General features: G+C 43.4%; 1 protein-coding gene across 1 annotated transcript in view; it reads right to left on the reverse strand.

Annotated features, from left to right (window-relative positions):
* The window catches only part of tulp4a (TUB like protein 4a), a 115,919-nt gene that overhangs the window by 74,622 nt on the left and 20,709 nt on the right, over positions 1–20,588 (reverse strand). Inside the window, exons 2-4 of the mRNA XM_070891019.1 lie at positions 17,044–17,188; positions 15,313–15,457; positions 14,787–14,880 (exon numbers count right to left, since the gene is read on the reverse strand). Of these exons, the coding sequence (XP_070747120.1) occupies positions 14,787–14,880; positions 15,313–15,457; positions 17,044–17,188 (384 nt within the window). The remainder of the gene's footprint in view (positions 1–14,786; positions 14,881–15,312; positions 15,458–17,043; positions 17,189–20,588) is intronic.

A 20,588-nucleotide genomic window follows, 5' to 3' on the forward strand; every position in this document is an offset into this window, starting at 1 on the left:
CTCCTGCCTCCCACACCACTCTTTCAGCCACGCATTTAAACCCCTAATCAGTTTGTCCCAATGCCAATTTGCGCAGGGCTCAGGTAGTAATCCAGAGATTACCACCTTTTTAACTTGAACCCAGCTCCTCAAACTCCTTCCCACAACCTCATTCCAAGTTCTACCTATGTCGTTGGTTCTTACATGGACCACAGCAATGGGATCTTCCCCCTCCAAGTTCTTTTCCAGCCGCGACGAGACGTCCTTAACCCTCGCACTAGGCAGGCAACACAGCCTTCAGTAATCCTTCGCGCTGCAAAGAACAGTAGCTGTCCCCCTGACTATACTATTCCCTAAAACTATCACATTCTTTTTTACTTATCCCCGCGCCGCCCCCCTCACATGACCAAGGTGCCGTAGAGAATTTGCCCATCATCCCTACAATCTTTGTTTTCATCCACACTAGTAGCAAGTACCTCGTAACTGTTTGATAAGGGCAAAGGCGGAGACTCCTCTAACACTGCATGAGGTCCCCTTACCTGCCTGAGTCGCAGTCACATCCTCCTATCCCTGACCACTAACCAAATCTAAACCACTTCCTAATCTAACGAGTGCGAATGTCTCCTGGAGCAAAGATCCAGGTAACTCTCTCCTTTCCCTGATGCATTGCAATGTCTGCACCTCTGACTCCAGCTCAACAACTCTGAGTTGAAATTCCTCGAGTTGTAAATACTTACTGCTGATGTGGTTGTCTGGGATCACAATGCTCTTCACAAACTCCACGTGGTGGAGATACGGCATACATCCTGCACTGCCATCTCTCTATACGCAAGCTCGAGGAACAGCACCTCATCTTTTGTTTAGGCACTTTACAGCCTTCTGGACTCTACATCAAGAGTTCAACAATTTCAAACCATAACCTCTGCCCCTATCTTTTTCTTATTTTCTCTTTCCCTCAGCAGCTGTTATGATTCTGCCATTTCTATTTACATTCTATCTAGACTTTTGTTTCTTAACTTGTCCCATTACCATCTTCTTTTGCCTTGCACCATCATCCCTTTTGTATCTTAATCTCTCCGACCTTCCATCCTATCAGTCCTTCCCTTTTGTTCTTTCCTCCCCTCCCCCCTTTCCCTGCCCCTACACTTGCTTAAAAACCTGTTACATCTCTAACTTTTTTCAGTTCTGACGAAAGGTCGTCGACCCGAAATGTTAACTCGGTTTCTCTCTCCATAGATGCTGCCTGACCTGCTGAGTATTTCCAGCATTTTCAGTTTTTATTGCAGATTCCAGCATCCGCAGTATTTAGCTTTTGTATCTCTATCTAACCTTGCTTTACATATTTAATTAACTAAAGTTTTACGTAATTCATTTACTTGTTTAAAAAAATGAATTAATTAAACTAGATTAAATTAATTTAATAAAGTATTAGTTATAGGTTTCTACTTTACACCACTCACCTCGCTTAAAGAAAAATTACTCCCCCACAAATCACCAACCTGATGTCCTGAGACTTTGCCGGGTCTGGGAGTTGTTTACCCCAGTCAAATGGACGTTACTGGTAAATAACTCACTTTTTGTAACTTTGTTTAGGTACTTTTAGGTCTTTAACTTTGGTCCTTACCTTATCTTAGTCTATAATTATTTATAGATAATTACCTTTAGTTTTAAGGTTTTGTTTCTTTACACACTAACTTGCACCAAGCATTAAACACTGACAACATTTTAAATACATACTGCCTCAAGCTTACACAAGTGTTACAGGCAAAAAGTAACAACTACTTCCCCAGCATCAAATTCTAACTACTTCGAAAATTCTTAATTTTCCACTCTGTTCACGATTCCCACTACTTTCCAAAATCTCAACTGTGGTTACGCTCTGTGCTGTAGGATATACTTGCCTTAGCAGGGGTGCAACGAAGATTCACTAGATTGATTCCTGAGATAAGAGGGCTGTCCTATGAGGAGAGATTGAGTAGATTAGGCCTGTATTCTCTGGAGTTTAGAAGACAGAGGTGATTTCATTGAAATGAATAAAATTGTTATGGGGTCAGCCATTTTGGACTGAGAGGAGGAGAATCTTCTTCATTCAGAGGGTGGTGAATCTTTGGAATTCTCTACCCCAGAGCGTTGTAGATGCTCAGTTGAGGAGTATATGCAAAACTGAGATCAATCGATTTTTTGGCAGTAAGGGAATCAAGGGATAATGCGAGAAAGTGGAGTCGAGGTAGAAGATCAGCCATGATCTTATTGAATGGCGGAGCAGGTTCGAAGGACCGTATAGCCTACTTCTGCTCCTATTTGTTATATTTTTATGTTCTTCCTTATGTAAGGAGACCAAAACTGTACACAGTACTCCAGGTGTGGCCTCACCAAGCCCTATATAATTGCAGCAGAATTTCCTTACTTTTGTACTCCAAACCCCTCGCAATAAAGGCCAACATACCATTTGGCTCCCTGCTTGCTTACTCTGTGATTGGTGTACAAGAGCACCCAAATCCCTTTGAATACTAACATATATTAGACCCTCACCTTTTAAAAAAAGAGATTCGGTTTTCCTATTCTTCCTACCAAAGTAGATAATTTCACATTTCCCCACATTATACACCATCTGCCACCTTCTTGCCTAATCACTTAATCTTTCTCTTCCCCTTTGCAGCCTCTAAGGGAATTGAGGGATCAGCAGGAAAGTGGAGTTGAGGCCAAAGAAAAGCCATGATCTCATTGAATGGCGGAGCAGGCTCGAGGGGCGGTATGGCTTACTTCTGCTCCTATTTCTTATGTTCTTATGGAGGTGGAAATAGACAGACTTTGTGAAGCAAGTCATCGTCAGTGGAATGTGACACGAGCAGAGTGTGTATTTCACTATTTCGGAGTAGTGACTCATGAGTTCGAATTAGTGTCTATTGAAATACACAAGTGTGGTACGTCTGTATCATCCTCCACTGTATTACACTGTGTAGTTATCTGTGTTCTACTTGTATTTGCTAGTATCTGTACTCTCTAGTAAAGCTCCAAACGCAACTTGAAATTTGTGTGTGTATTGCAAAACTATAGGGATTTAAACATATTGGAAATGTGCTTTTATTTGAAAAGCTAAATTTTAAATTCAAAATACAACTGATTTGCTAACGTTGTAGCGTTTGCCTTCCGACCAGGTGTCAATGCACTCGCCACAAGAAAATCACACATCAGTCCATCTGACTCAAAGTAAATGTATTTAACAGTAACAGATCTCCCAAAGCATTGTTTAAGATGAGTGGAGATAACACTGTTGCAAGGGTGGGAGGTGCTGTGGAAGAAAATAAGTTTGTAAGAAATGGTGAAGTAAATGATTTTGATTAGTTTCTGAAAAATAAATATCAACTTCAGGTGGGTAAATAAGTTCCATTTCCTCACATACCACACAAATAAATCTCTGCATGTAGTATGGAAGCAGCTTTTTAACTTTGCTGTTATAGCAAAAGCCAAAAAAAGAGATATGTTAAGTAACTTGTGGGGAAACACTTAAGAAATCTCTCCTGTCCAGAGTATATCTGTCCACCCTGAACATCTACCTTCCCCTCAGTTGCTCCTGCTGCCCCTTGCCCTCCCCTGCAGTGAACATCTCTATTATTGTGCATTTATGAGCACCTCAGTACTTCCACATCGAACAATCCCGTTCCCAATGCTTACATGCCCTATTGCCCTACCACAGCCATCCCAGTCCTACCACATGAAGCTTCCCATTGCTGTCACACCCTGCATACCCCATTCAGTTCCATCTCCCAAAAAGCAGCATTGCCCTTAGTGCTGCCATAGCCCATACCTATCTCCACTCGTACCAAACCCAGGTATTTCCTTCCCATTGCTTTCAAACACCATGATCCCTACTCTCATAACTCAGGACCGCCTTCTCAATGCTTTTCAACTCACACAGCTCCCTCAACTCTTCACTACTGCTAGTTGTTACAATCCACCTCCTTCCTATTTGCCTGCAACTTAGAACATTTTTCCTATTTTTGAAGGGTTTAGATAGAGTAAATAAAGAGTACCTGTTTCCAATGGCTGGTCGATAACCAGAGGGCACAGATTTAAGGTGATTGGCAAAAGAACCAGAGGCAACATGAGGAAAATCAGAGTGGTGAGGATTTGGGTGCTGGATACAGATTCAGTAGTAATCTTCAAAAGGGAATTGGATAAATACTTGCGAGGAAAAATTGCAGGGATATGGGGAAAGAACGGGGGAGTGGGACTAACTGGATTGCTCTTCAAAAGAGGCGACAGACTCAATGGGCTGAATGGCCTCCTTGTGTGCTGCATTACTCTATGATTCTATCTCTATTTGCATTGAAATTGCATATCAGATTAGGCGAGGGAAATAGTTTCCTTGTAGGTAGGGTCTAAATTGGGGTATAATTAGAGGGCAATTAGGGGATATTAAAAACAGGTGTAGGAAGTAAGGACGTGGTCAGGTGACTGGTAGTCAGGTGACTTAACTTCGAATTTGCTGGCAGAGTAAGGGTATAAAGAGTTTGGAGTGGAGTGAGATTTCTTCAATGGAGTGTGACGTGAGCGGAGTGTGCAAATCTCTATCTGGAAGTTGTGATTGAGGGAGTTAGGACTAATGGGAGAGAGTCGATTCCTATAGGATAGCACTTGGAGCATACTGTCCAGTACCCGAGACAAGCGATGACCTTGGCCTCCAACTCTTGCCAGTTCACTGAATAGGCTTCCTTGGCAAGGCTGAGATAGACTCCCAAATAGAGGAGGTGCATGGTGCTCCAGATAAAGAACATGAACCCCTCAGTCAATGATCCACCTACCATTGACCTACCAGGAGTCCAGAACTTTTGTTCCAGTTGATCCTTGCGGAGGACATGGTAGAATACACTTGCTGGCACTCGCGCATCCTCCACGTGGTCACGGGATCCACTGCCATGCGGAACACATCACTGGCACAAGCAGATAGGATTGCCTCCACTCCCGGCCTTTGCCAGGCTGGTTCTGACAACTTTAAGGTGGAGATTAGCTTCTTGGGCAACAAGGTGACAACTACACTGCTCCGAAACCGGCATCTCCCCAGTCGCCAGACTTTTCCCCCTGTACAGCCCCCTTACCACTCTATCCCCAACACAGGTATATAAAAAGGAAGCAAGTTGATAACGTAAACGTTGGTCCCTTGGAGGATGAGACTGATAATTAATAATGAGTAACAGGGAAATGGCAGAGACTTTGAACAAATATTTTGTATTGGTCTTCACCGTAGTGGACACTAAAAATATCCCAATAGTGGATAATCAAGGGGCTATTGGGGGGATGGAATTAAAACAATCACTATCACTAGAGGCAAGGTACTAGGCAAACTAATGGGACGAAAGGTGGACAAGTCCCCTGGACCTGATGGCTTGCATCCTTGGGTCTTAAACAAAGTGGTTGCAGAGATAGTGGATGCATTGGTTGTAATCTACCAAAATTCCCTGGATTCTGGAGAGGTCCCAGCCGACTGGAAAACCACAAATTTAACACCCTTCTTTAAGTAAGGAGGGAGACAGAAGGCAGAAAACTATAGACCAGTTAGCCTAACATCTGTCGTTGGGAAAATGCTGGAGTCCATCATCAAGGAAGTTATGGCAGGACATTTAGAAAATCAGAATGCAGTCAAGTGAGTCAGCATGGTTTTATGAAAGGGAAATCATGTTTGATAAATTTGCTGGAGTTCTTTGAGGATGTAACGAGCAGAGTGGATAAAGCGGAATCAGTAGATGTCATGTATTTGGATATGTGAGGTTATTCACTGTAGTAAGAAGAATAGAAAAAGGGAATTTTTTTAAATGGTAAGAAACTTTTAAATGTTGGTGCTCAGAAAGATTTGGCTGTCCTTCTGCAAGAAACAAAGAAAGCGAGCATGCAGGTACAGCAAGTAATAAGGAAGGCAAATGGCATCTTGGCCTTTATTGCAAGTGGGTTGGAGTATAAGAGTAAGGAAGTCTTACTGCAATTGTACAGGGCCTTGAGACTACACCTGGAGCACTGTACAGAGTTTTGGTCACTTTATCTAAGGAAGGATATACTTGCCTTGGAGGTGGTGCAACAAAGGGTCACTAGATTGATTCCTGAGATCAGAGGGCTATCTTATGAAAGATTGTGCAGAATGGGCCTATACTCTCTGGAGTTTAGAAGAATGAGAGATGATCTCATTGAAACATACAAGGTTCTGAAAGGGATTGATAGAGTTAATGTTGAGAGGTTGTTTCCCCTGGATGGAGTGTCTAGAACTGGGGGGCAGAATCTTAGGATAAGGGGTAAACCATTTAAGACAGAGATGAGGAGGAATTTCTTCACTCAGAGGGTTGTGAATCTTTGGAATTCTCTGCCCCAAAGGACTGTGGATGCCGAATCTCTGAATATATTCAAGGTTGAGATGGATAGATTTTTGGAGTCTAGGGGAAAGGGATATGGAGATTGGGTGGGAAAGTGAGGTCGATGATCAGCCATGATCTTATTGAATGGCGGAGCAGGCTCGAAGGGCCTACTCTTGCTCCTATTTCTTATGTTCTTATGGACGGATCTGGAGAGAACAGAGCCCCTTAATCAACCCGGGCCCTGTCACTGACCCCCCTCAGGATCAGTCTGTATTATTCAATTCCCTTTTGAAGATTACTACTGAATCTGTATCCACCACCCAAATCCTCACCACTCTGTTTTTCCTCATGTTGCCTCTGGTTCTTTTGCCAATCACCTTAAATCTGTGCCCTTTGGTTATCGACCAGCCATTGGAAATTGGATCCCCTCAGGATCAGTCGTTGGCTAGCAGCCTGAGGAGCAGACGACGCCTCAGCTTTTTTCCAGCAAGCAGAAAGTGGAGCTGCAGTTGAGGTCCCAAAGGAACTGGAGCCCCGACCTCACTAATGCGAGTCACAGGTCCTTCAGTGCACCCTTCTCTTCGGAAACACTTCGCAGAGTCGGATCCTCAACGACTTGACTGAGATGGGACTCTAGGTCGAGTAGCTCCTTGTCCAACTACCTGACCTCTGACTCTACCTCTTAGTCGACTCCTTTGTATGCTCTTGGCAGAAGAGGTGGACATGAGCCTTGCCCACGTCCCACCATAGCCTCAAAGAGAGGCTCCCTGCTTCCTTCTCCAGTTGGTATAGAAGCAACTGAATGCGTCCTGGAACCGTGTGTCCTCCAGCAGCAGGTTGTGCCAGTACTTGAACCTCGCCTGCGTGTGGAGTACCGCGGGCTCCATTTCCATCAGGTCTCTTTTGTCTCTTCTCCTCCTCCTCTCCATGAACCTCATCTCCTGTAACAGTGTAGCTTTCCCAGCCTGTATTTGTATAACTCCTTGTGCTTTGGGATGGTTCCCGTAGACTGGAGAACTGGCTAAAAGGATTTAGATAGAAAGCAGTTATGGATGGATTTGGATGTGATTGGAGACTGGTCACCAATGGTGTCCCACAGGGATCGGTTTGGGACCCCTGCTCTATACAACTGTTCTCCACAATTTTTATTACTGATCTAAAAGTAGGTGTCGGGGACACGATCCGCAAATTTGCCGATGATAAGATCTGTGTGGGTGTTAAAACTGTAGACAATACTCTACTGCTTTAGGCAGATCTTGATGCGTTGGGGGATTGGGCTCAGTGTCATGCACGAATGCCCAATAAGTCAAAGAATAAGGAGAAGGCAATAGAGCACGGTAGCACTGGGGGAAATGAAAACCAGAGCGTGACAGGAAGGGACAGAATGTATAAACATAAAAGTGAATCAGAAAGTAGGGTCAAAGCAGGAAAAAATGGTAAAAAAAACAAATTTAAAACCTCTATCTAAATGCATGTAGCATTTGTAACAAAATAGATGAGTTGACGGCACAAATAGATACAAATGAGAATGATCTGATAGCCATTACAAAGACATGACTGCAAGGCTTCATAGGACTGGGAACTAAATATTCAGGGGTATTTGACAATTCTGAAGGACAGACAGAAAGGAAAAGGAGGTGGGGTAGCACTGTTAATAAAGGATGAGATCAGTGCGTTGGTGAGAAACGATATTGGCTCAGAAGATCAAGATGTTGGATCAGTTTGGGTGGAGATAAGGAATAATAAGGGGAAAAAGTCGCTGGTGGGCGTAGTCTATAGGCCCCCTCACAGTAGCTACACTGTTGGACGGAGTAGAAATCAAGAAATAATGGAGACTTGTAATAAAGGAACAGCAATAATCATGGGTGATTTTAACCTTTCTATTGATTGGACAAAGCAAATTGGCCAGAATAGCCTTGAGGAAGAGTTCATAGAGTGCATCCGGGATAGCTTTCTTGAACAGTGCATTGCGGAACCAACCAGTGAGCAGGCTATCTTAGATCTTGTTCTATGTAATGAGACAGAATGAATAAATGATCTCGTAGTAAAGGATTCTCTAAGAATCAGTGACCATAACATGGTTGAATTTTAAATTCAGTTGGAGGGTGAGAAAGTTGGATCTCAAACCAGTGTCCTAAGCTTAAATAAAGGAGGCTACAAAGATATGAGGGCAGAGTTGGCAAAAGAGGACTGGGAAAATAGATTAAAGTATGGGATGATTGATGAGCAGTGGCAGATATTGAGATATTTCAACAAAAATATATCCCAATGAGAAGGAAAGACTGCGAAGGGATAACCATCCGTGGCGAACTAAGGCAATAAGGGATGGTATCAAATTGAAAGCAAGGGCATACAATGTGGCCAAGACTAGCGGGAGACCAGAGGATTGGGGAACTTTTAAAAGGCAGCAAAGAACGACTAAAAAAACAAAGAGAGGGAAGATAGATTATGAAAGTAAACTAGCACAGAATATAAAAACAGATAGTAAGAGTTTCTACAGGTACATAAAAAAGAAAAGAGTGGCTAAAGTAAATGTTGGTCCCCTAGAGGATGAGACTGGGGAATTAATAATAGAGAACAGGGAAATGGCAGAGACGTTGAACAAATATTTTGTATCGGCCTTCATGGTAGAAGACACTAAAACATCCCAATAGTGTATAATCCCTGGATCTGATGGCTTACATCTAGGGTCTTAAAAGAAGTGGCTGCAGAGATAGTGAATGCATTGGTTGTAATCTACCAAAATTCCCTGGATTCTGGGAAGGTCCCAGTGGATTGGAAAACCGCAAATGTAACGCCCCTATTTAAAAAAGGAGGCAGACAAAAAGCAGGAAACTATAGACCAGTTAGCCTAACATCTGTTGTTGGGAAAATGCTAGAGTCCATTATTAAGGAAGCAGAAGCAGGACATTTGGAAAAGCATAATTCAATCAAGCAGAGTTTTATCTTGCATGGTTTTATGAAAAGGAAATCATGTTTGTCAAATTTGCTGGAGTTCTTTGAGGATGTAACGAGCAGGGTGGATAAGGGGGAACCAGTGGATGTGGTGTTTTTCGATTTCCAGAAGGCATTCGATAAGGTGCCACATAAAAGGTTACTGCGCAAGATAAAAGTTCACGGGGTTGGGGGTAATATATTAGCATGGATAGAGGATTGGTCAACTAACAGAAAACAGAGAGTAGGGATAAATGGGTCATTTTCCGGTTGGCAAACAGTGACTAGAGGGGTGCCGCAGGGATCGGTGCTGGGGTCCCAACTATTTACAATCTATATTAATGACTTGGATGAAGGGACAGAGAGTAATGTAGCCAAGTTTGCTGATGATACAAAGATGGGTGGGAAAGCAAACTGTGAGGAGGACACACAAAATCTGCAAAGGGATATACAGGCTAAGTGAGTGGGCAAAAATTTGGCAGATGGGGTATAACGTGGGAAAATGTGAGGTTATCCACTTTGGCAGAAAAAAATAGAAAAGAAAATTATAATTTAAATGGAGAAAAATTGCAAAGTGCTGCAGTACATAGGGACCTGGGGGTCCTTGTGCATGAAACACAAAAAAGTTAGTATGCAGGTACAGCAAGTAATCAGGAAGGCAAATTGAATGTTGGCCTTTATTGCAAGGGGGAAGAGAGTATTAAAACAGAGAAGACCAGCTACAACTGTACAGGGTATTGGTAAGGCTACACCTAGAGTATTGCGTGCAATTTGGGTCTCCATATTTAAGAAAGGATATACTTGCATTGCAGGCTGTTCAGAGAATTGATTCCGGAGATAAGGGGGTTTACTTCTGAAGATAGGTGGAGAAGGTTGGGCCTATACTCATTGGAGTTCAGAAGAACATAGAAACATAGAAACATAGAAAATAGGTGCAGGAGTAGGCCATTCGGCCCTTCTAGCCTGCACCGCCATTCAATGAGTTCATGGCTGAACATTCAACTTCAGTACCCCATTCCTGCTTTCTCGCCATACCCCTTGATCCCCCTAGTAGTAAGGACCTCATCTAACTCCTTTTTGAATATATTTAGTGAATTGGCCTCAACAACTTTCTGTGGTAGAGAATTTCACAGGTTCACCACTCTTTGGGTGAAGAAGTTCCTCCGCATCTCGGTCCTAAATGGCTTACCCCTTATCCTTAGACTGTGACCTCTGGTTCTGGACTTCCCCAACATTGGGAACATTCTTCCTGCATCTAACCTGTCTAACCCCGTCAGAATTTTAAATGTTTCTATGAGGTCCCCTCTCATTCTTCTGAACTCCAGTGAATACAAGCCCAGTTGATCCAGTCTTTCTTGATAGGTCAGTCCCACCATCCCGGGAATCAGTCTGGTGAACCTTCGCTGCACTCCCTCAATAGCAAGAATGTCCTTCCTCAAGTTAGGAGACCAAAACTGTACACAATACTCCAGGTGTGGCCTCACCAATGCCCTGTACAACTGTAGCAACACCTCCCTGCCCCTGTACTCAAATCCCCTTGCTATGAAGGCCAACATGCCATTTGCTTTCTTAACCGCCTGCTGCACCTGCATGCCAACCTTCAATGACTGTTGTACCATGACACCCAGGTCTCTTTGCACCTCCCCTTTTCCTAATCTGTCACCATTCAGATAATAGTCTGTCTCTCTGTTTTTACCACCAAAGTGGATAACCTCACATTTATCCACATTATACTTCATCTGCCATGCATTTGCCCACTCACCTAACCTATCCAAGTCGCTCTGCAGCCTCACAGCATCCTCCTCGCAGCTCACACTGCCACCCAACTTAGTGTCATCCGCAAATTTGGAGATACTACATTTAATCCCCTCATCTAAATCATTAATGTACAGTGTAAACAGCTGGGGCCCCAGCACAGAACCTTGCGGTACCCCACTAGTCACTGCCTGCCATTCTGAAAAGTACCCATTTACTCCTACTCTTTGCTTCCTGTCTGACAACCAGTTCTCAATCCATGTCAGTACACTACCCCCAATCCCATGTGCTCTAACTTTGCACATCAATCTCTTGTGTGGGACCTTGTCGAACGTCTTCTGAAAGTCCAAATATACCACATCAACTGGTTCTCCCTTATCCACTCTACTGGAAACATCCTCAAAAAATTCCAGAAGATTTGTCAAGCATGATTTCCCTTTCACAAATCCATGCTGACTTGGACCTATCATGTCACCTCTTTCCAAATGCACTGCTATGACATCCTTAATAATTGATTCCATCATTTTACCCACTACCGATGTCAGGCTGACCGGTCTATAATTCCCTGCTTTCTCTCTCCCTCCTTTTTTAAAAAGTGGGGTTACATTGGCTACCCTCCACTCCATAGGAACTGATCCAGAGTCAATGGAATGTTGGAAAATGACTGTCAACGCATCCACTATTTCCAAGGCCACCTCCTTAAGTACTCTGGGATGCAGTCCATCAGGCCCTGGGGATTTATCGGCCTTCAATCCCATCAATTTCCCCAACACAATTTCCCGGCTAATAAGGATTTCCCTCAGTTCCTCCTCCTTACTAGACCCCCCGACCCCTTTTATAACCGGAAGGTTGTTCGTGTCCTCCTTCGTGAATACCGAACCAAAGTACTTGTTCAATTGGTCCGCCATTTCTTTGTTCCCCGTTATGACTTCCCCTGATTCTGACTGCAGAGGACCTACTTTTGTCTTTACTAACCTTTTTCTCTTTACATATCTATAGAAACTTTTGCAATCCGTCTTAATGTTCCCTGCAAGCTTCTTCTCATACTCCATTTTCCCTGCCCTAATCAAACCCTTTGTCCTCCTCTGCTGAGTTCTAAATTTCTCCCAGTCCCCAGGTTCGCTGCTATTTCTGGCCAATTTGTATGCCACTTCCTTGGCTTTAATACTATCCCTGATTTCCCTAGATAGCCACGGTTAAGCCACCTTCCCTTTTTTATTTTTATGCCAGACAGGAATGTACAATTGTTGTAGTTCATCCATGCGGTCTCTAAATGTCTGCCATTGCCCATCCACAGTCAACCCCTTAAGTATCATTCGCCAATCCATCCCAGCCAATTCACGCCTCATACCTTCAAAGTTAGCCTTCTTTAAGTTCTGGACCATGGTCTCTGAATTAACTGTTTCATTCTCCATCCCAATGCAGAATTCCACCATATTATGGTCACTCTTCCCCAAGGGGCCTCGCACAACGAGATTGCTAATTAATCCTCTCTCATTACATAACACCCAGTCTAAGATGGCCTCCCCCCTAGTTGGTTCCTCGACATATTGGTCTAAAAAACCATCCCTTATGCACTCCAGAAAATCCTCCTCCACCGTATTGCTTCCAGTTTGGTTAGCCCAATCTATGTGCATATTAAAGTCACCCATTATAACTGCTGCACCTTTATTGCACGCACCCCTAATTTCCTGTTTGATGCCCTCCCCAACATCACTACTACTGTTTGGAGGTCTGTACACAACTCCCACTAACGTTTTTTGCCCTTTGGTGTTCTGCAGCTCTACCCATATAGATTCCACATCATCCAAGCTAATGTCCTTCCTAACTATTGCCTTAATCGCCTCCTTAACCAGCAATGCTACCCCACCTCCTTTTCCTTTTATTCTATCCTTCCTGAATGTTGAATACCCCTGGATGTTGAGTTCCCAGCCCTGATCATCCTGGAGCCACGTCTCTGTAATCCCAATCACATCATATTTGTTAACATCTATTTGCACAGTTAATTCATCCACCTTATTGCGGATACTCCTTGCATTAAGACACAAAGCCACAACGGGAGGTGATGTTATCAAAACATAAGATAATGAGGGGGCTTGACAAGGTGGATTTATTTAAAGGCGGAGATAGACAGATTTTTGAGCAATAAGGGAGTAAAGGGTTATGGGGAGTGAGCAGGGAAGTGGAGCCGAGTCCATGATCAGATCAGCCATAATCTTATTGAATGGCGGAGCAGACACGAGGGGCCAAATGGGCTACTCCTGCTCCTATTTCTTGTGTTCTTGGATGCAGAGAGAATATTTCCACTCATAGGGGAATCTAAAACTAGGGGACATAGTCTCAGAATAAGGGGCCGCCCATTTAAAACTGAGATGAGGAGGAATTTCTTCTGAGGGTTGGAATTCTCTGCCCCAGAGAGCCGTGAAGGCTGGGTCACTGAATATATTTAAGGCGGAGATAGACAAGATTTTTGATCGATAACGGAATAAAGGGTTATGGGGAACGGGCAGGGCAGCTGAGTGCATGATCAGATCAGCCATCTTATTAAATGGCGCAGCAGGCTCGAGGAGCCAGGTGGCCTACTTCTGCTTCTATTTCTTATGTTCACCCTTGAGGGAAAAGCATTAAAGGTGAGCAAGAAATGTATGGACATTCCAGTGCATACATCTCTAAAGGTTTATGAGCAATGCCTTGAAGCGATAGCTAGAGTGAATATGGTGTTGGGGTATGTTCATGGGACAATTGATAAGACAAGGAAAGCTATTTTTTTTCTTGTACCAGACCTTGTTCAGGCCTCATTTCGAATACGGATTCCAGTTTGGTGGGTGATATGGAAGCTTTGAAAAGGGTGCGGAGCAGGGCCACTGGACTAATTCCCAGTTTAAAGTGGTTATCAAGCTAAGTTAAAAGATTCTACACTTTAAGGAAGCGTAGACTTTGGGGTGATTGGATCGAGATTTATAAAATGAAGGGAAATAGACTGTATTCTGGTTTCTGTTGGGATTACCAAGAATAGAAGATAATCATTTCATGAGCATTCTATCTCTCCTTTGCACTAAAGGATAGCTCAGATTTGCAATTGCAGACTACCCATGACAAACAATTTTACCCATAGCAAAGCCTCAAACTGCAAATGTAAGACCAGATAATTTGTTTTCGGTGGTGATGGTCAAGGGAAGAGAGAAATCCCCTGTTCTACAAATAGTACCATGGAACCTTCTACATCCATATAAGCAGTGGACAAGGTCTCCATTCAATGCATCATCCAAAAGGCAGAACTTCTGATCATGTAGTTTCACCTCAATACTGCATCAGCCTCGATTGTGACTCAAGTCCATAGTAGAATTGAATCCACAACCATATGTCTGAGTACACTCAACTACTGAGCCAAATTAACAGGTTAGAAAAATGTTTTTTTATTTATTAAAAAATGTAACAGTTCAATGTTGAAGGTTTTTTTTAATTTTCTGGGTTCAGCTCCTGATTTTAACAGTATTGATTTTAAAGTGTTGCATGACATTTTGGCTTTAAGAAATATTACAAACAGGTTCAACATTTGGGAAATGCAAATACTCCAGACTCCATTTTCATCACCTAGGGCAACTAAAATTTCTGAAGTCTGACTCAAGTCTTCATCAGAATCACTTAGTCTTCAAAGACATTTTGTGTTATAAACCTTGTGATGTAGAATAATGCATTATTCATTCCATTAATAGGAGGAATTCCACTGGGACATGGAGTTTCTAGATAGAATACTAATTTTTGAATTCCTACCTGCACCTAGATTACTTGGTAGAAATGAAGCCAGTCCTACAATCTTGAATTTTGTCCCCCAGATGTTAGATGTGACCTGAGCAAGATAGTTGTGCTGAAACAAACAAGTACATTTTCTTTTAAAATACTAAAAATGCTGCTTTGCAGTATCATGCAAATTTACTGATTTCATATCAAGCAGATGCAGTAAAAGGCATTAATTTGAACTTGGCGTTAAGGTACATTGTTGGGACAAGGTGGCAGCTTTACCTTGTATCTAACCCATGCAAGTGATTAATGCTCCGACTGGATTTAAAGAGGAGAATGTTCACTCCCCAACAATTAAGACTTTAGACAAATCTTTAGTATGTAGATAATATTTTAAATATACAATTTATTGTTTAAATCCTTCATTTGTTTTTGTTTGTGCACAGGACACGAATACTTACTAAAAATAAATGTTAAGTCAATTTGCACTAAACATTTCACTTTAATAAAATAACAAGAACTCCAGTAAAGAATCAAACAAACCCATACAGCTTCATACCTGTGTGATATCTTCTAAAGGAAATTCTTTACGAGTTAAACTTGGGGAACCAATAGAAGGTTTCCTAATTGGTAATCGTGGAGACTTTGATATCTCCTGGTTAGCCCGAGAAAGTTTGGGCGATTTTCTAGCATCGAGATTAATTCTGGTGAGAAATGCACATAGATTAGAATGATGTTTGGGAAAATGTGGCAAGCTACTAAAGTTGCAATATTCCTAGCCTGCTGGAGTTAATTTTAGCAGGCGAACTGCTGTCCTGAGTGAAATTAACTGATTTAGAATCAAACTTGGGACATGGTGTCTATGACCAAATTCTGTGACAGTGGCTTTTTAGGTCATCAGGAGCTGCAGCAAGATATTTTCTGAAGCATTTTCTATGAATCAATGTACCGAAACAGCCACTAATTTTCAATAGCTCTAAGGATAAAATCTGCTCTAATAAAACCCAAGTGGATATCCATCTGGCAGCAGGAGTGCTTCATGTTCCACTTTACCTCTAGAACAATATTCCCGGTAACCTGCTCGGCCATGCAGCGATCTGGAGGTCCTGCGCAGCCGGCTCACCGGCTTTTAGATGGAAAAACCACACAGTCGCGGAATTTTGAAATGAGGTCGCACGCAGTTACCTCGAGTCCCCCAAGGATCTATCCTTGGCTCCCTCCTATTTTCCATCTACATGCTGCCCCTTGGTGCCATAATCCAAAAACAGTGAGCAGAAATTTCCTCCAACTAAATTTTGGAAAGTCAAAGCCATTGTCTTCAGTCCCCATCAAAACCTTTGCTTCTGACCCTGTATCCTTGCCATCACTAATACCTCCGTAATATCACTAGTCACAGCTCGTGCTGCTGAAAGCCTCATCCATGCATTTGTTACCTTTAACCTCAACTATTCCAATGCTGGCCAGGCGGACGTCCCACCTTGCACCCTCTGTAAACTTGAGCTCATCCAAGCTCGCACCAAATCTCATTTACCCATCACCCATCCTCGCTGACCAACACTGACATCAATGTTTTCTCTAAGCTGCGTGGCAGTGCAGATGTCTGCCGGTCCCGGCTTTTCCATTGTGAAATTTTGCGCATGCATGAATTACTGACTGGGCTGCGCAGCCCATTAAAGGTACCGCGTAGCCGCCCCCCCACCCCCCTCAAAAATAGGGGGAAAATATTGACTGGCACCCGCTCCAGCACCGCCTTGATTTTAAAATCCCATCCTTTATTGCAAATCCCTCCGTGGCCTCGCCCTTCCCTATCTCTGTAACCTCCTCCAGCCCTACAACCCTCCGATCTCTCCACTCCTGGCATCTCGCACTTCCCCAATCTTTATCACTCCACTATTAACAGTACCTTCAGCTGCCTCGGCCCTAATTTCTGGAATTCCCTCCCGAAACCTCTCCGTATCTCTACCCCTCTCTGCTCCTTAAAACCTCTATGATCAAGCTTTTGGACACCTATCCTATTTTGTCCTTTTGTGGCTCGGCATCAAATTTTGTTAACGCTTCTGTGAAGTGCCTTGGTACGTTTTACTAGGTTAAAAATGCTATATAAATGGATGTGGAAAATTCTGCGCGACTTTTTAATTCAAAGGGAAGCAGTACAAAATTATTTAGCTACAGGCAACAATGGCACCAATAAGGCATAACTGGTGGAAGGGCTTGCGGGGGAAAAAACAATTCTTTTGAAAAAAAAAATTATTTTAGAAGAAAACTCAAATCATCAGAGTAGTTTGTTTACCTCGGTAGTTTGGGGGACTTGCTAGCTCGGGAGATCTTTGGAGATTTCTTGCCAACCCAGTCATCACTCAGTTCTATATCACTGGAGTCTGAACAGTTACAGCTGTCAATCACAGATGAAATCAAGTTGTTTCCATAGGTTTCATCTGGTAAAAACATAAGAGAAAAGACAATTAAAACCTGTCCCAAAAGCACATCTTATAAAACTGAGTGCAGTTTAAAAGTACTTAAGAAGAAATAATGGTCATGGCATGTTCTGTCTTGCATGAAGAACAAAATTCAAGTTAGCAAATATTGAGAAATTACATAATTAAAACATTTAGAAATTTAATTTGGAGATGCAAAGAATGTTCCAATAAACAGTTTGGTGCATTGGTTTCAGAAAAATCCAGCTAAAAATTGAGCATAGTTTTTTTTTCAGTTTCAGAGTACAGGGTATAGGAACTGATACTCTTGTATGTGCTATCTGACATGGTAGCTATGGCCAGCTATCATGTCAAAGGGCACACACAAGTGAAAGGCCATATACTTCATTTGGCTATTAATGATAGAGCTTTTTATAAAAACAAAAAAACAACATTCCTGGTAGTGCTGCAACAAAAAATCTTCATTTTTGGTAATTTCCGTCACATTAGCACAACACTCAGTCATCCCACTATGATTTGATTTAAAATACAAGAAACAGAAGTCAAGAACAAATAATCAGATCAAATGAAAATAACATAAACCTAAAAATTAGTGGTCGGGGATTCAATGCTCAGGGGAGCAGACGTGATTCCAGGATGGTATGTTGCCTCCCTGGTGCCAGGGTCAAGGATGTCACCGAGCGGTTACAGGGCATTCTGGGGGGAGAGGGTGAGCAGCCAGCGGTCGTGGTCCATATCGGGACCAATGACCTAAGTAGAAAAAAGAGATGAGGTCTTGCAGGCAGAGTTTAGGGAGCTAGGAGAGAAATTAAAAAGTAGGACCTAAAAGGTAGTAATCTCCAGATTACTCCTTGTGCTACAAGCTAGCGAGTACAGAAATAGGAGGATAGAACAGATGAATACATGGCTAGAGAGATGGTGCAGGCGGGAGGGCTTTCGTTTCCTGAGGCATTGGGATCGCTTCTGGGGGAGGCGGGACTTGTGCAAGCCAGACGGGTTGCACCTCAACAGAGCCGGGACCAATATCCTCGTTTTGCAGGGGAGGGGTGGGGGGGGGGGCGGGCGCGGATTGCTAGTGCTGTTGGGGAGGGTTTAAACTAGCTTGGCAGGTGGATGGGAACCTGAAAATAGGTTCAGTAGGGAGGGGAGTAAAGCTGGAATTAGAAAGCAAAAATAAAGAAAGTGGGTTTGAAGGAGAGAGGAAATAAGCAGGGAAAAAAGGGTAAAAAGACAAATTTAAAGTCTAAATACACGTAGCAATCGTAATAAAATAGATGAGTTGACGGCACAAATAGATACAAATGGGTATGATCTGATAGCCATTAAAGAGATGAGATGTGGTTGCAAGGTGACCAGGACTGGGAATTAGATATTCAGGGATATTTGACAATCCGGAAGGACAGACAGAAAGGAAAAGGAGGTGGGGTAGCTCTACTGATAAAGAATGGAATCACTGCAATAGTGAGAAATTATATTGGATCAAATGATCAGGATGTTGAAACAGTTTGGGTGGAGATAAGGAATAATAAGGGGAAAAGGTCACTGGTGGGAGTAGTCTATAGGCCCCCTAACAGTAGCAACTCTGTAGGTTGGAGTATAAACCAGGAAATAGTAGGGGTTTGTAAAAAGGGAACAGCAATAATCATGGGTGATTTTAACCTCCATATTGATGGGACAAATCAAATTGGTCAGGGTAACCTTGAGGAAGAGTTCATGGAGTGCATAAGGGACGGGTTCCTTGAGCAGTATGGAACAGAACCAACCAGGGGCAGGCTATCTTGGATCTGGTCCTATGCAATGAGACAGGATTAATAAACAATCTCCTAGTAAAGGATCCCCTTGGAATGAGTGATCATAGCATGGTTGAATTTCAAATTCACATGGAGGGTGAGAAAGTTGGATCTCAAACTGTCATGTATGTAACCTCTATGTAACACCACTGCAATACTGTATATACTTAAGCAATGCACACCTTGACCACAGGGGGTGAACTTGTGGGAGACACTCTTTACCTGGTCATCCAGGTATATAAAGGGAGGTCCCACGCAGGGTCATCACATCTTGGTCCTGTGAATAAAGGTTCAGGTCATAGAGTGACCTTGTCCATAGAATGTGCCTCGTGTGGGTTTTGTGCTACTGAGTAAAGACATTACATTGGCGACGAGAAACGGGAATCAACGACCCATGAGATGGCCACTGGAAGCACAGAGGAACGGTACTGTGTTGGTGAGGATTGGGACGATTTCATTGCGAGGCTCCAGCAAAGCTTTGTCACGAAAGAATGGCTGGGAGATGCAGCGGCCTACAAGCGAAGGGCCCATCTGCTGACCAGCTGCAGACCTAAGACTCACGCGCTCATGAAGGACCTACTAGCACCCGAAAAGCCGGCGGACAAAACCTTTGAAGAGCTCAGCAAACTAATCGGTGAGCACCTCAAACCGGCGAGCAGCATACACATGGCCCGACACAGATTCTATACCCACCAACGTCGTGAAGGACAGAGCATACCGGACTTCGTTGCTGACCTCCGGTGTTTGGCCAGCCTCTAAGTTCACAGACGCCTGCAGGGGGGAGATGTTAAGGGATTTCTTTATTGAGGGCATCGGGCATGCAGGGATTTTCCAAAAGTTAATCGAGTCCAAGGACTTGACTTTGGAAGCGGCGGCGTTGGTGGCTCAGACTTTCATGGCGGGGGAGGAGGAAACCAAAATAATATACGCAAGCAATTTTGCCTCCAACGTGGCGGGGGAATCAGGGAGTCAATATCATAAACGTGACTCAGAGCCCCGCAGGCAGGCAAGGGCAGTTCGACACACCCCAGGCAGCAATAGACCCCAGAGTAGGTTTTGAACAAAGATAATGGCAGGCTGAACAGACATTTCCGCCATCACAGTGGACAATGCAGTCCTGAATGGGACCACTGACCCACACTAACAGGTACTCAAGGGCAGTCAAAGGGACAATCAGTGAGGGATGCCGGGTCATAGTTCCTTTGTTCACAACAATGGGAATCTCAGCTCATGCTGGAGGTGTGGGGGCAAACACTCTGCCAGGACTTGCAGGTTTCAACATTTTGTCTTCAGAAATTGCAACCTCAGCGGCCATTTAGCTCGAATGTGCAGGAAGCCTGTGACCAAGCTAATTTACGAGGCGGATGGACCAGAAGAGGGGTCTGAGAGGCAGGATGACTCTTGGGGCAAATCAATGGACGCTGAAGTTCAGCGGGTTCAGGTAGCAAACATTCACAGCTCATATACTAAAACTCCACCAATGATGATGAAGGTTTTTGTTCAGTCCTGACTCTAATGTACTGACTTACACGAGACACATGCTGAAGTCAAGGTCACTCAGGACCTGCACCGTTAATTCCAGCTCTCCAATGCCGCACTTGCCTAAGACC

The sequence above is a fragment of the Pristiophorus japonicus genome, chromosome 9 (assembly GCF_044704955.1).
Source record: "Pristiophorus japonicus isolate sPriJap1 chromosome 9, sPriJap1.hap1, whole genome shotgun sequence".
Taxonomy (NCBI): domain Eukaryota; kingdom Metazoa; phylum Chordata; class Chondrichthyes; family Pristiophoridae; genus Pristiophorus; species Pristiophorus japonicus.